This window comes from Cavia porcellus, unplaced genomic scaffold (genome assembly GCF_034190915.1).
Source record: "Cavia porcellus strain 051 isolate PalLab524CR breed Dunkin Hartley unplaced genomic scaffold, mCavPor4.1 scaffold_25, whole genome shotgun sequence".
NCBI classification, from domain to species: domain Eukaryota; kingdom Metazoa; phylum Chordata; class Mammalia; order Rodentia; family Caviidae; genus Cavia; species Cavia porcellus.
In genome coordinates this window covers 25,818,835-25,835,450 of record NW_026947508.1, presented here as the reverse complement: position 1 = coordinate 25,835,450, position 16,616 = coordinate 25,818,835, and the positions used below count along the sequence as shown (strand labels likewise).

Here is a 16,616-nt window from a genome sequence, read left to right as displayed (position 1 = left end):
GGAAGAAGCCCAGCCAGTAGGGCCACCAACACAACCCACTGGGAGCCTCCTTGGTTTGGGAAGGTGTATGCAGCCTTCTAAAGAAAAGAAAGAGGTTGGGCATGGTGGCACACGCCTATAATCCCAGCACTAGGGAGGCTGAGGCAGGAGGATTGTTGCAAGTTTAAGAGCTGCATAGGCTACAAAGTGAGTTCACGGTCAACCCGAACTGTATAGCAAGACCCTGTCTCAAAAAAAAAAGAAAGGAAAGAAAGAGTCGCACTACTTGGGCTGGGGATTTAGCTCAGTGGCATAAGCGCCTGCCTGGCAAGCACGAAGTTGTGAGTTCAATCCCTAGTACCGCAAAAAAAAAAAAAAAAAAAAAGAGTCCCACTCCGCCTCTCCCCCCTTTGAGCCCTTGTGCAGTGTCTCCATGTCTTCCTATGTCATAGGCACTCTCTCTTTCCCAGGAGAAGACCCAAAGTTCCTTTCAATGGCTATGCAGGCCACGAGAACACAAACGTGCGAGCCACATTTGAGAACCCCATGTATGACCGCAACATCCAGCCCACAGACATCATGGCCAACGAGGCGGAGTTCACAGTCAGCACAGTGTGTACCGCAGTATAGCCCCCAGGCCTGGCTGCCACCGCTGCCGCCACCGAGAGCCCCGCCTCCAGCAGCTGGTGAGATGGGGGGTGGGAAGCGGGCTGTAGGGGTGGGGGAAAGATAGGTACCGGGCACACGCAGTCGCTCTGACAGGGTGACCCTGCCACAGCACAAGCACAGGCAGAGAGGGCTCTCTCTGAGCCACACCGTGCTCCAGGCACTGAGCTGGGCAATTCACAGACACAGCTGAATCCTATCTACCTATCAGGTAGGTGCTGTTAAGATCCTCACTGAAGGCGTAAGTGCCTACCTGGCAAGCATGAGGTTGTGAGTTCAAAAAATCCTCACTGAACATGAGAAAACCAAAAGCAGGCACTCAAAAAATTCATGCGTGTAGGGGCTGGGATTTAGCTCAGCGGCAAAAGCGCCTGCCTTGCAAGCACACAGTAGTGAGCTCAATCCCTGGTACCGATAATAAAAAAAGAATTCAAAAAATTGATGCGTGTGACCAAGACCACACCGCTAATAACTCCTAGGTTAGAATCCAGTCCCGAGCTGTATAAGTTAGCCCTTGAGGGGGAAAAGACTACAGGAAGAAAAATATATGTTCTACATATATTCCCCAGCCAGTTAGGGAAGAATAAAAAAATGGAGCCAACTAATTTTCTTTCATTCTTTCCCTTTTTTCTTTCTTGCGTTGCCTCTTCTCCTGCTGCCTTTACTGCCACCTTACCCTACCTGCCTCCCGTCTTCTACCAATTCTGCTGTGGTCTATCTGTCCCCAGCTCCCAGGGGGGCAGGAAGGAGCTCCCTGTGCACAGTGCCCAGTGCCCTTCATCCGTCTCTCTGCCTGTGTCTGCAACTGCTGGGACTCTGGCCCCGCCCTGCCGCCATCTATGCCTGCCACCCTGGAGAGGACTCCTGCTATGCCCTGGCTTGCCACAGTAAAGGAAGAAAAGCTCCAGACAGAGGAAGGAAGTTTATAGATTTAAAATAGCAAAGCAACCTGTGGGTGTGTACGTGTGTGCATGTGTGTGCGTTTGTGTATGGGCCTCAACACACAAACACACACCTCTCCCTCACTTGTGTCATATGGAAGGGACAACAAAGGCGTAAAAACGTAAGTGCATGTAAAAGATGACCTGTGTCCTGCTCCCCACAAACTCAGAGAAGATACGGTAGGCATAATCAGCTGTCTCAAACCAACATGCTCCTAACTGGCCCCGTGAGTGAGGACACTGTGAATGCATTAGTAGGATGCTTCCCAGGGGTCAGCTTACAGACAGCAGTCATCTGCAGATGGATGGTCCCATCTGCACAGTAACAGCAAGGATGACCCTGGAGATAGGGAAAAACCTCTAGAAATGGTTTGCCAATTAATTTCTTTATTTTTTCCAGACATAATTGTACTGAGTTCTAAACCTAGTGAGTTAAAAGAAAAAAAATCTCTGAGTCCTGGGAAGCTCTTGGAAAGAAAAGTGGGCCAAAGAGAAGAGGGCAGGAATCTGGCCAGAGCCCAAGTTCACATCTGAGTGTCTGATGACCAAGAGAAGAGAAAACAAGTCTGTGACTCAGAAAGGGGTAATAGATCTAGTGGCAGGAGGGAGGTGCTGGAGAGGACACACAAGGCACTGAAAAATTGCAGCTGCCATGTACGAGGTTTCTTCTCTGTGCCTGATACCTGCGTATATTATTTCTAGTTCTTACAACGCGATCAAAACAGGATTGGTAGCCCCATTTTACAGATGAGAACACTGCAGCCTAGGAAGGTAAAGAGGTATGAGCTACAAAGTAAGAGTGGAGTCAGTATGCAGACTCAAATCAGTCTAATCCCAGAGTCCACTGCACCCACTTCCAGAAACTCAGGCCTAGAAGGGGCACCAAAGGAAGGGAAGGGTGTGTCTTGACATGACCCCAGGGCCAGGTCTGGCAGACAGGGACACCTGTGACCTGTCTGGGTTCTGCTCTTTCCACCTGGACAGCATCACGTAGGAACCCAGTAAGCCCATCCCGCCCCCATCCTTGCCTACTGGCATTGGTGCTGGCCTCTTGGCTCCCAGAAGCCCCTGATCACAGCAGACAAAGGAGCTGGCAGCTCATGAATCAAAGGGACAGAAGGAATGAAAGTCACACTTTATCCTTCTCCTTTAAAGTGGTTTTGATTTGTCTTGACAGTTTCATTGTGCTTGAGTCATTAACGAACTCCATATGAGTATTGTTCTGAAGCCTACACGTTTAGGAACCCAAGTATTACATTTTGAACCACCTCCGCTGTCCTTGGGAAGGTGCCTGTGGGCTCACACCCTCTGCATATATGACATGCCAGCCTCGGCTGTCTCTATGACATGTTGAAAAAACAAACGGAAATGTGTGCGAGTGGGGGGAGAAGGTCACCTGGTTCCCCAATTCTGAGTTGGAGCAATTAAAAGATTTGGCTGATGCTAAGATAGGCTAAAGTGAGAAGTGCCATTTCAGCAAACACAGTGGAGACTGGCGATGGTGGGAGCCCACTCCTGCCTCCATCCCCCGGGACACCTCATTCCCAGGCTAGGTGGGAGAGGATCGGTCCAAAGAAACACACTCAATGCACTCACCCTTTCCGTCTTTGGAACAAATGCAGGAAGCCCTGTGCTGCTCCTTCCTTTTCTTAAGTGCTGATCACCCGGGACTCCTCCTCCAGCCCTGCTCCCCACCGCAGTGTTTTCTTGTGAGTCCACCAGATGCCCAAGGTGAACAGGCTGCCGGGCACAGCGCTGTGCTGTGCAGCACCCCCTCCCCACTCTGGCATTTTCTCTCCACCTCCAGAGACTTGGACAGAAGCAGGGCAGATTAGGCTCTCTGCCGCCTTTCACACCACACACCCACACCGCCATCCCATGAGGGGAAAAAAAAAGTAAAACAAAAAATCTTTTGTACAGAGATATATTTTTATTATACAAAGTTTGTACAGTACCAAAAAAGAAAGAAAAAGGGGTGTAAATTTTTTTTCATTATTGTAGGTAAACAGTAGTGAAAGCCTTTTTTGTAAATGTAATAAAATGTATAAATATGGTTTTCAGAAAACATCAAGTGCTGTAAATATGTAATCTACACACCTTCTTGGCTTGTCTGCAGTATATAAATTTAATTTATCTGTCTCTGTATATGAGGCTTCCCCCACTGGGGTCCTGCATTATGGTACTTTCCTGAATTTGAAAGCAATTTTAAATTTTTGAATTCAAATAAAATATAAATTTTTGCATTGGTTTTCTTACATTTTTATGGTCTCTTTCATAGCTGGTGGCAAATGTTTGTTGGACAAAGGAGAAAGGCATGCTTTAGGTGAGCATCCAAGAATGAAAATGTGGAAATCTCTTTTATCTACACCAGGGTGTCACTGCTGTATGCTATACTCCCGACAAAAGGATATTATACACAGCACATACAGAATTAATTCAAGATGATCAAAGACTTAAACTGCAAAAGTCTTACAAGAAAACATAGAAGTAAAACTTCATGACATTAGATTTGGTGAAGATCTGGATATGACACCAAAAGTACAGCCCACAAGAAAAAATTAAGTAGACTCCATTAAAATGAAAAACCTCTGTATACAAAAAAGGGCAACCATCAGAGTTAAAGGCAATCTATGGAATGGAAGAAAACAGTTCCAAGTCATATATCCGATAAAGGGTTAATCTGTAGACTAGATAAAGAATACTAATTATCCAGAATAAAGAACTTCTGGGGCTGTGGATTTAGCTCAGCAGAATAAGTGCCTGCCTGGCAAACGTGAGGTCATGAGTTCGATCCCTGGTACCAAAAAAAAAAAAAAAAAAAGAAGAAAGAACTTCTACAAAAGACGTGAAGAGTCATTGCTCTAAAGAAAATATTTAAATATTTAAATGACCAAAACAAGCACATTTGAAAAGATGCTCAAATCATTAAATATTAAGAGTAATACAAACCAAAACCACAATGCGATACAACTGCATAGCCACAAGGATGGCTACTGCAGGACAGGACAGGACAGGACAGGACAGGACAGGAAAGCAATGCACATCAAGGCAGGGAGCATTGGTAAAGATGTGGAGGAATGAGAACACTTCTGCCCCATTGGCAGGAATGTAAAAGGTGCTACCCCTATGGAAAATAATATGGTAGTTCTCAAAAAACTAAAAATGGAATTACAATATAACACAGTAATTCCATTTTTTGTTGTATATCCAAAACTATTGAAAGTAAGGTCTGAAAAAGATACTTGTGAGCCAAGATTCATAGTATTAGTGTTTACAATAGTCAAAATGTGGTAGCAAACCAAATGTCCATCAACGGATGGATGGATAAACAAAATGTGATACATATGTACAATGGCATATTATTCAGTCTTTAGAAGGAGAAAAACATGTGCTAACATGTGCTGCAAAACGAATGGACTCTGGGAATATTATGCTAAGCAAAATAAACCAGTCACAAGTAACAGGTTCTGCATGATTCCATTTATCTGAAGTACCTAGGGTAGTCAAACCCACAGACAGCAGGATGGTGATTATGGTGAATGGGGACCTACTGTTTAATGGGCACAACATTCAGTTTTGCGAGATGAAAAGTTATAGAGTTGGTCTCCCAACAGTGTGAATTTACTAAACCTTAGTTGAGGTGGTAAATTTTATGTTGTGTGTATTCTACTATAATTTTTAAAATATTAAAAATTTAATAGTGGAGTCCAAGGCAACTCAAGACAGGAACCTAGGGACAAAGAATTTGCTCCTCTTCGTTGGTATGTGGTCAGGTATGTGAAGGTCAGAATCTAAAGGTTACAATCTAAAAGGCAGGTGTGCTAAGGCAGCACAAAATGTACAGGAGAGAAAAGCCAGCTCAGATGGTCATCAAGGCAAGACTGTCAGTAAACAGGGAGGAAACTAGGGAGGGCTGGCAAAAAATCATTAAATCCATGTGTCAGGAGTCATCATTTTATGTGGAAAATGTGCCCCAATGCCGTCCTATTTTCTGATTTCCATTACCCCAACTGTTTGCCTCTCCTTGTCACCACAATTATCTGATTCATAGCAACTTCCCAGCTTCAGTGTGGGCGTTTTATCTAGGACAAGACGTCTGGTATTTATCTCTCACTACATGGAACCAGCTGGGTGGACCCAGTCATCCTATTGTTACTGAGGTAGCTTGGCAGGGTTCAGGATCAGGGATTAGACTGTTGTACAACACAATCCACATTGGATTGGGTGATGGAGAATCAAAAGGAGGACATGAGGTAGAAGTCCAGAATGAGTTCACACATACTTTACCAGGAAAATAGCAAAAAATGTCTACTCACCTCCAAACATCAGGGCAGGACAAGTTTTCTAAAGTGAAGCACACAGAAAGTGGGGACAATCCTAAAACCGACACCACTGCCATCAACCAACTATACTGTGAAGACTGTGCCCTTGAACAAAGAAATCAAATAACCAACCAAAGCCGTTTCACCATCTCTCTCTCCAACAGAATCACCCCTTATCGCTGGTCTAGCAAAATCCGATACACTTATTGTGGCCAGCAGAAAGCATCCACATATTTTCAAAGTTTCTATAAGAATAAGATTCTCACAGATTTCATAAGTACATAACATGAATAGCAAAATATTGTGACCAACTAAAATACCACCCCCCAAAAAAGTAAATAAGGGAGAGAAATATTTTAAAACATCTCAGCATTAATTAAATATAAATAAGCAATTGCAAATATTAAACTACAACATAAATCAGTTTCAAAACTCTAAATACAAATAGATATTCTATAAGGAGTGAAAATAAGAGCTTATGAAAAGCTTACGAAAATTTAGAAATTAAGACCAAACTGCAAAGTATGTAATACATAAAGTATAGATACAGAAAAAAAGTAATAATTGTCATACAGAAAGGAAATTAAAGTACCTAAGAAAATAACTCTTGTACGAAGAGGTAAAACAAATGAGAAAGAAAGTGAAACACAACCCAGAGAAAGTAAGATAAGTTATAGAAGCCCCTGAAGAAGGAAACCTAAATAAAAGACACAGAGCAAACACTTAAAATTCTACACTAAGAAAATGTCTAAAACTAAAAAAAATTAAAAAGTAAAAAAAAAAAACCTTGACCTCTATATTGAAAGGCTCACTATGTTTCTAGAAATATTATCCTGGAATGGTAATAGCCCAGTAAATCTGTAAGATTTTAAAGCAATAGATATTGTAATAATGAAAAGGAAAGAAAGTGCTCTGAAGGATATAACTGTTTGTATGTTTAAGTGTGTAATATAGATAACCACACTGCTAAGTTTTTATTAGTTCATCAAACAGAATAGTTTGTGCTGTCATTGTTTTATTGTCCACTTTTTATGCTTTGATTTTGTAACTTGAGGGGCTGGGGATTTAGCTCAGTGGCATAAGCACCTGCCTTGCAAGCAGGCAGTCGTGAGTTCGATCCCCAATACCGATTAAAAAAAAAAAGAAAAAGAAAAAGATTTTGTAACTTGAACAACTACTTCTAAGATAACAATATATAATTTATCAACTAGTGATTTCTTGCTTTTTTAAAATTGTGTATTATTCTTCCCTTTTTTCTGTTTTGCTTTTTTCTCTAAATAAAAAGTTTTTTAAAAGATTTTAAAGAAAAATAAAACGTTACCTAGGCCTATAGTTTCAAAAATAACTCATTTGCAAAGGGAAGAAAATCAAGTTGTCATCAGATTTCCTAATAGCAACATACAAGGCAAAATAGAAGGAAAAATGTACAAACCAAGGATTTTATATACATGATTTTTAAGCATCAAGACCACAAAAACAAAATACTAAATATTCAAAAACTCAAGACTATTTTCCTTACCAACCATTCCCCCAAGATTCTGCTAATGAGAACAAAAGTTGCATCCAGTCTTGGGATAATTGGAAAACTTCAGTAACAGTATATTGTTATAAAAGTAATCACTAATAAAAATAAAAATTTTGCCAAATACTAATACACACATTTTTATTTTATGAAAAGATAAAACAAAATAATGAGAATGAAAATAGTACACTGTGTCTTATTATCTTTGAAGTAGTTATTCAGTATATAAGACATCAACAAAAAAGATTCTTAACAAAGAAGGAAAAGCAGACATTAGCACAAAACTTTCTTTTCAATGTACTAAGAAACTAGTATGAATGAAACACTTTAGCACATATATTAGAATATTTTTGGAAGAATGAAATAGGTAATTTGGAGAACCATCTGACCCTCTTCCCACTATCTACTTATCTTAAAGCTTCTGTTTTGTTCCTCTTTTGCATATATACACTTTGAGTTTCTCGCACAAGAGAAACTGTGTGATATTTAAGGTTAAGGGTTTGCCTCATTTCACTTAACATCATGTTCTCAAGTTGCACTCTTTTACCTACTAATTCCTCAAGATAATCTTCCTTTATGGCATATTCCTCTGTGTATATATAACACATTTTCCTTACCCATTCATCTGTTGATAAACATATGTACTGTTCCAAAATCTATTACAAACATAGATATACATGTATCCCTTTAATATGGTGACTTTAACTCTTGATGATACCTAGAAGAGGAAAGCTGAGTCAAATGGTATTTCTATTTTTAATGTTTTGAGGAACAATGATTTCTGTAGGTCTGGTATTAGTTTACATTCCCACCAACAGTGTAGAGGAGTTTCTTTTCCTCCACATCATAAACAGTACTTTTTTATTAGATTTTTGATGACAGCCATCCTTACCCAGATAAAATGGTATCTCAAAGTAGTCTTGATTTGCCTTTCTCTAATAGCCAGAGATATTGAAACTTTTTTAACTAGCCATTTGCACTTCTGAAAAGTATCTTTTCATTTCAGTTGCCTATTTTTGGTCTTTTATTTTAGGGAGTCTAGTTTTTTTCCCCATTTTTTAGGTTGTCTCTTTGCCCTGTTGGTTGGTTTTTTTGCTATGCAGAAACTTAATTTTATGTAGTCCAGTTGGTTGGTTTTTAATGTTATTACTTGTGCAATTGAGGTTCTGTTCAAAAAGTCCTTGACTACTCCTATGTCTTCAAGAGTTTTGCCTATTTTACCTTGCAGCAGGTTGTGTGCTTCTGTTCTAACATTTGGGTCTTTAATCTATTTTTGTTTTAGTTTAATACATGGTAAGATACATGAATATAGACCTAATCTGCTACATGTGGATATCCAGTTTTCCTAGCACTACTTATAAAAGAGGCTATCTTTTCTTCAGTGTATGTTTTTGACTCCTTTGTCAAAGATCAAATAACTGCATGTGCCCGGAATTGTTTCTGCTTCTTCTATTCTATTCCATTGATCCACATGCCTGTTTTCTGCCAGTACCATGCTGTTTTAATCACTGTAGCTTTATAGTGTAACTTCAAATCTGGGGTTGTGATGCCAGTTGCTTTACTTTTGCTATGCAGGATTTCTTTTACTATTCTAGGTGTCTTCTTGTTCCATGCAAATTTTAGGATTCTTTTCTCCAGATCTGTGAGAAATGCCATTGACATTTTGATTGGAATTGCATTATATCTATAAATGATTTTAGATTATATTAGTTCTGCCTATCTAGGAACCGGAGATATCATTCCATTTTCTGATGTCCTCCCTCCATTTCCTTTTTCAGAGTGAGGAAATTTTCATTGTAAAGATATTTTGCTCCTTAGTTAGGTTAATTCCTAAATATTTAATTTTTTGATGCTATTGTAATACACTGTTGTTAAAGCAGCCCAAAACTTAAGTTGTGAAAGAACCAGTAATAATGACAAATGTACAAAGTAAACACAACATACAATTTTATGACAGATCTGAGTACAAACATAAACATTATGTAATAAAAGGTAAAGATTTTCAGATTAGCTTACAAAATAAACCTCACTCTTGTGCTGTAACAAGCACATCTAAAACAGAGTGAGTTAAACTGTAAAGCAACACCAGGCATGTGGGAGCAAATCTTGAGACCAGATAAAATAGAATTCAGCCCACCAGCATTAAAATGGACAAAGAAGAATGTTTTAAAGAAGATGGCTCACAATGAACATAACATAAATATTAATAACTGCACAAATTAAGAAGCAGCCACCTTTGTAAAGTAGAGGTTAGGAGGTGCAAAGTAATACAGAAAGTAATAAATTTAACCCACCACGCCCAGTTCACAAGAGATCAAGGAAATGAGAGAAAGGTTGCAGAACATCTAATCAAAATAATCAAAAGAAGTTTTTGTGAATAAACGTCAAACCTGCAACTCAACATTAGAGAATATATTTTCTTTTGAAGAAACACCTAAAACATGCAAACATGTTCATATGTAAAGAACCCTTATAATTCAGGAAAATAAGACTGTAAATACCATGAGCAAAAATAATCAAAAAACTATAAAAAGAACATGAGAAGACCTTTACATATACGGAAAGGTACTCAGTTTCACTCCTGGAGATACAATTTTTCAACTATAATATCAACAAAATTCCAAAAGCTGGAAAGAACTATAATGCTCCTCTGATCCAACTCATGGAGAATAATTTGACAATATATAACAAGAGTTCGTGATTATTTATCCTTGTTTCCAATAATACCATTACAGAATTTTTCTGAAGATCTGAACCCTTAAATTCAAATTAGTATGTATGCAATGTTACAGCAGTATCATTTACAAAAGCAAAATATTAAAAATAGCCTTGGAGAGGCTGGGGATTTAGCTCAGTTGTAAAACATTTGTCTAGCAAGCTAGAAGCCTTGTATTCAGTCCTTAGCACCAAAAAAATCTAAAAACAACAACAAAAAAAAAGACCAAAAAAAACCCAAGATAACTGGCACACACAAAAATAGCCTTGAGGTATATCAGTAGGAGACTACTCTCACAAACCAAGTAAATCTCACAAATGAAGTATTATACAGCTCTCAAAAAGACAAGGAGCCACCACTCCTTTTCAATCTAGTACTCAAAATTTTTACCACAACAGTCAAGAAAGAAAACAAAATAAAAGAATATGAATAAGAAAGGAAGACATCTAACTATCCTTATTTGCAAATGAAATGATACTTTTTATAGAAGACCCAAAAAGAGTTTCACTAGAAGACTTTTCAAACTCACAAATAAATGTAGCAAGGTGGCAGGGTACAAAATAAACACACAAAAATCAACAGAGCTCCTGTACACCAACAATGAACCAACAAATAAAGCAGAAACATTCTCAGTAAATACCTAGGAATTAACCTAACAGAGGAGTAAAAGATCTCTATAATGAAAACTATATTGCACCAAAAAAAAGATTGAAGAGGACTTAAGATTATGTAAAGATTTCCAATATTATCAAAATTGCCATATTACAAATATACATATATATATTAAAGTTCCTTGAAACCAAAAAAGAGTCAGAATATCCAAAGCTGTCCTAAGTAAAAAGACCAAAGCAAGAGGCATTATAACTCTGGATTTAAAGTTAGACTACAAAACTATGATAATAAAAACAGCAAAACACTGGCACAAAAATAGACATGTTAAACAATGGAATAGAATTGAGGATGGAGAAACAATCCTTTGCACCTTCGGCCATCTGATTTTTGACAAAGGGACCAAAAATACATACTACAGGAAAAAATGGCCTCTTCAATAAATGTTGGCAGGAAAACTGGCTATTCAAGTACAGAAGAGGAAATCTCGACCATATCACTCACCAAAAATGAATTAAACACCTACATTAAAAGCAAAAACACTGACTATGCCACAAAACAAGAACAATTTTTGCCAGCTACTCTTCAAACAAAGGATTAGTATATAGAAAATATAAACAAGGCAGAAGAAATTAGACTCCTACAAAATAATAGAACAAATCAAACGTGAGTTGTTGAAATTAATAAACATTTCTCAAAAGAAGTACAAATGGCCAAAAAGTACATGAAGAAAGGTTCAATATTTTTAGCAATTAAAATAAATGCAACTCAAAAGAACATTGAGATTCGATTTTACCTCAGTAAGAATGACTATCATCAAGAACTTAAAAAACAGTAAATACTGGCAAAGCTGCAAGGAAAAACAAGTCCTTCTATATTATTGGTGAGAATAAACTAGCATAACCAACCACTAAGAAAACCAGAATGAAGATTCTTCAAAAAACTAAAAGTAAAAATTCCATTTGACCCCACTGTTCCTCTCCTAGGTATTTTCCCAAAAAGAGTTAAAAATCATATTACAGCGATACATGCACAGCCATGTTTGTAGTAGCACAATTTATAATAACTGAATTACAGAAGCAGCCTATATGACCATCAATAGATTAATGGATAAAGAAAATGTGATACATATTAATAATAATTTAGCTATAAAAATTATAAATTTCAGTCATTTGTAGGATAATGCATGGATCTTGAGACCATAATGCTAAGTAAAATAAATCAGACACAAAGGAGTAAACATTACATGTATCCTTTTATATAAGAAACTCTTAATATAAACAATTTAAAGAGCAAAATAAAAAGAGAAATAGTAGGAAACAAAGAAGTAAACTGTGAAGATGAAGACAGGAAGGAAATCTAAGAAAGGAGGGATAAAGGAAAAGGAAGCAAAATTATCAAGATGTGATACGTGTATGTACCAATTCACCAAGATGAATGTAATTATATTTTATTACAACAGTAGATCAACAATAAAAAAGAAAGAGAACAGAACCCCAGGAAATTTCTCCTTCTCAAGGACAATCAGTATCATACTTCTAATACCACAGATTAGTTTGCTTTTTGGGGAACTTTATATAAATAAAATCACATAGTATAATTTTATGTTTCAAAATTATATTTGTGGAATTCATTCATAATGCTGCATGAGTAATTTGTTGCTTATTTTTATTGTTGTATGATATTCCATTGCATGTATATACCACTGTATTTATCCATCTGTTACTGATGGCCATTTGGATTGTTTCTAGTTTGAGTCACTACAAATAATGCATATATACATCAAGTTCTGAACTATGTGAATATACTGCCTCTTCAAAATAGGATCAAATTAAAACTTGAAAGTTAAAAAAAAAGGATAGAGGAGCCTCAGAGACCCCTCTCCTCCTCAGAGAATCTCAGCAGGCCAGTGAGAGTGCAGGTGAGCCCTCTTTCCATACAGAGGACCTCAGCAGGGCCACCTAGAGCATTGGTGAGCCCTATCCCCACCCAGAGGATCCCAGGCAGCCAGCCAGAATGCAGGTGAGCCCTCTTTCCATTTTCAGGACCCTACGTGGGCTGTCAAGAGTGTGGATGAGGCTTTTTCCATCAAGAAGAACCATGATGGGCATATGAGGTTACCCAATGACACAGTAGGGCCCCAAAAGGGGCACGCACCATGGAGGGGGGGTCAGGTGGCCTGGAAAAGTCTGAAACACTAATAACAATATGAGCTAAGGGTTGGTCCACATCAATACCCCTAGGCAGCACAGGAAGAATCTAAGATACACCAAACTGTCCCCACAGGAGAACTTGGATGACTGGACCTTTCTCAATGTAGAGACATTGTGGGATCTGGCAACTAGATGAGCATACATAGGATACTGACAAAGATGTACATGACATACAGACAAGACTAACAAGATTAAAAAGAAAGAAATATGAACTAAGAGGTGAAAATTACAAAACAAAAGCAAAATGCAATCTTAGACATCCAGCCCATCTGAAACAAGTACATAAGACATCAACTTGGAAGACACACACCTAAATTTTCTGAAAAGATAGCAAGAAACAAATCTATGAGGCCTTAGAGGAAATTGCATCAGAAATAATCTCTAAGATCAAAAAAGAAATAACTACTTTAATGAAAGAATTACTCAGCATAGGAAGAGAAGACATGAATAAAAAAGAACAGAAGCATAGAAAAATGATAGAAACCTTGAACAAACAATATAGGAAAGAAATACAATGCATGAAATGGAGTCAAACACATACCCAGGAAATTAAAAATCCCATTGAAAGCTGGCCAAACTACTTGAACAAAACTGAAGACAGACTTTCAGACCCTGAAGACAGAATCACAGCTAGTGATCATGAAAGTAAAAGTCACTTGAAAATAATTTTTAAAAATCACAAAATAATTCAAAAGTTGCAAGACTACACACAGAAAAATATTATAATAATTGGTGTCAAAAAAGGCAGGAGTCAAAAAATGACATTTTAAAAAACTATTTGCAGAAGCAGTAGCAGAAATTTTCTTAAGCATGGAAACAGAATTTAACATGCAGGTTAATGAGGCATATTAGAATCCAATTAGCCATAATCAAAATAAGTCTGTACCCAGAAATATAATAATAAGATCCCAGAAATTCAGCATAAGAACAGAATATTAATAGCTATTACAGAAAAGAAACAGATCACATATAAAGGAAAACCCATCAGAGTAACAGCAGACTTCTCAACACAAACCCTCAAATCAAAAAAGATGTAAAGTTAAGTATTTCAAATCCTGAGGAAAAAAAGAGATTCCACCCTAAATTGATGTAACCTACCAAATTATCTTTCCAAATTAATGAAGAAATAAGATACTTCCAAGACAAAGAACAAAAGAAATTCATGACCATCAAACAACCAACACTACAAAGGATACTGAAAGATACTGTAAACAGAGATAAAAATGACCACAATTGGAGAGCTTTGGACCATTACTCCCAGTGGTTAGGAGCCCGTCCAGCTTCCTGAAATACTGTAGGAGGCACAGGAGGTCCCGTGGGCCTGACTGGACCAAGCCTAGCGACTTTCTTTCAATCTGGTGAGCTGAGGGCACATGAGATGAGTTCCAGAACACCTATGCTAGCTCGGGGAGAGCATTGTACCATCACTCCCAGCAGTTAGGAGCCTACCCAACTTTCTGAACCAACTGAGGAGGCATAGGAGGTCCTGCAGGCCTGACTGGGCCACACCTAGCCACCTCCATTGAGCCCCGGGAGCTGAGGGTGGGCAAGGTGATTTCCAGCATGCTTGGGCTTGCTCAGGAAGAGCTTTGGACCACCACTCCAGTGGTTAGGAGCCAGCCCAGCTTCCTAAAACACCACAGGAGGCCCAGGGGGTCCTGCAGACCAGATTGGGCCACACCTAGTGACCTTTTTCAATCCGGGGAGCTGAGAGCCCATAAGGTGAGTTCCAGCATGCTTATGCTGGCTCAGGGAAAGCTTTGGACCATTGCCCCCAGCAGTTAGGACCCACCCGCATCCTAGACCACCAGAAGAGGCAGAGGAAGTCCTATGGGCCTGACTGGGCCACACTCAGCAAGCTCCATTAAGTCTCAGATGCTGAGGACACATGAGGTGACTTCCAGCATGCCTGGGAGAAGCTTTGGAACATTGTTCTAAACCCAGAAATACAGGAAAATAACAAAATGAAAGACCAAAATGCAATCTCAAACCTCCAACCCATACCAAGAAAGCCTAGGACACATGAACATAGAAAAAAATATAAGTCTTACACCTGAAATTCCTGAAATGATATCAACTGAAATAAAGGAAAAACTCCAGGAAGCTATAAAAGAACTCAAATCAGAAATAATCTCCCAGGTAAAAGAAGAAATGATAAAAGTAATGAAAGAAATGCTGAACACATCTAAAGAAGACATAGATAAAAAATTAGAGGAATAATACAAAAAGATGGAAACCCTGAATGAACAATATAAGAAATAAACAGAATGCATGAAGCAGATTCAAAGAGATATCAAAAATTCCACTGAAAGTTGGCAAAACCACCTCAACAAAAGTGACAATAGAATTTCAGACCTTGAAGACAAGATTGTAGCTAGTGAACAAGAAAGGAAAGATCTTTTAAAAATAACAAGGAATCAGGAAATAACAATTCAACAGTTGCAAGATGAAGCAAAGAAAAAAACATAAGATTGATAGGGATAAATGAAACAGAAGGGACCAACACAAATGATATCAAGAGGCTATTTACAGAAGTAATATCTGAAAATTTCCAAAATATGAGAATGGAAACTGACATATGGATCAATGAAACATATACACCTCCAAATAACCATAACCAAAATAAAAGTACACCCAGACATATAATAATCACCATCCCAGAAATCCAACATGAGAACAGAATATTAAAAGCTGTTAGAGAGAAAAGACAGATCACCTATAAGGAGAACCCATCAGAATCACAGCAGACTTCTCAACACAAACAATGAAGTCAAGAAGAGCATGGAGTGAAATATTTCAGATCCTAAAGGAAAACAATGTCCAACCCAGACTGATGTACCATGCAAAACTGCCCTTCAAAATGGATGGAGAAATAAGATACTTCAACAACAAATAACAGCTGAAGAACTTCATGACCACCAAACCAACACTGCAAAGAATACTGAAAGACATTCTAGATACACATAGGGAAAAAACACCAAGCAAGGCAGACAATTAAACAGAGTGGAAAGGTAAATAATCAACAGCAGAAAGATAACATCAAAAAATAAACTAATTTATAACAATTATAACCGTTAATGTAAATGGCCTCAAGTCACCAATTAAAAGAAACAGACTGGCAAAATGGATCAAGAAGCAACATCCAACCATATGCTGTCTACAAGAAACCCATCTAACCCAAAAGGAAACTTCTAGACTGAAAATCAAAAGATGGAAAACAAAACTTCATGCAACAGAAACCCCCAAATAAGCAGGGGTAGCTATTCTGTTTACAGACAATGTGAACTTCAAACCAAGAATGATCAAAAGATAAAGAAGGTCGCTACATACTAGTTAGGGGAAAACTTCAAGAGGAGGAGATAAAAATCTTAAATATCTATGCACTAAATTAGGGATCACCCAGCTATACAAAACAAGTATTAACAGAAATGAAAAATCAAATAATAACACAATTATAACAGGAGATCTTAACATGCCATTGACACAAAGTGACAGATCAACCAGACAGAAAATCAGCAAAGTAATAACAACTGAATCACAACTGTGAACAAATAGACTTGATAGACATATACAGAGTGTTCACTCCAACAACATCAGAACATACATTCTTCTCAGCAGTACTTGGGACATTCTCTAAAATAGACCATA

General features: G+C 38.1%; 1 protein-coding gene across 4 annotated transcripts in view; it reads left to right on the top strand.

Annotated features, from left to right (window-relative positions):
* Positions 1–3,829, top strand: part of Csmd2 (CUB and Sushi multiple domains 2) — a 566,560-nt gene extending 562,731 nt beyond the window's left edge. For all 4 annotated transcript variants that reach the window (XM_063236033.1, XM_063236032.1, XM_063236031.1 and 1 more), the window contains 2 exons: positions 450–665; positions 1,374–3,829. In XM_063236033.1, the coding sequence (XP_063092103.1) occupies positions 450–609 (160 nt within the window). In that variant the 3' untranslated portion in view covers positions 610–665; positions 1,374–3,829. The remainder of the gene's footprint in view (positions 1–449; positions 666–1,373) is intronic.
* Positions 3,830–16,616: the final 12,787 nt, after the last annotated feature.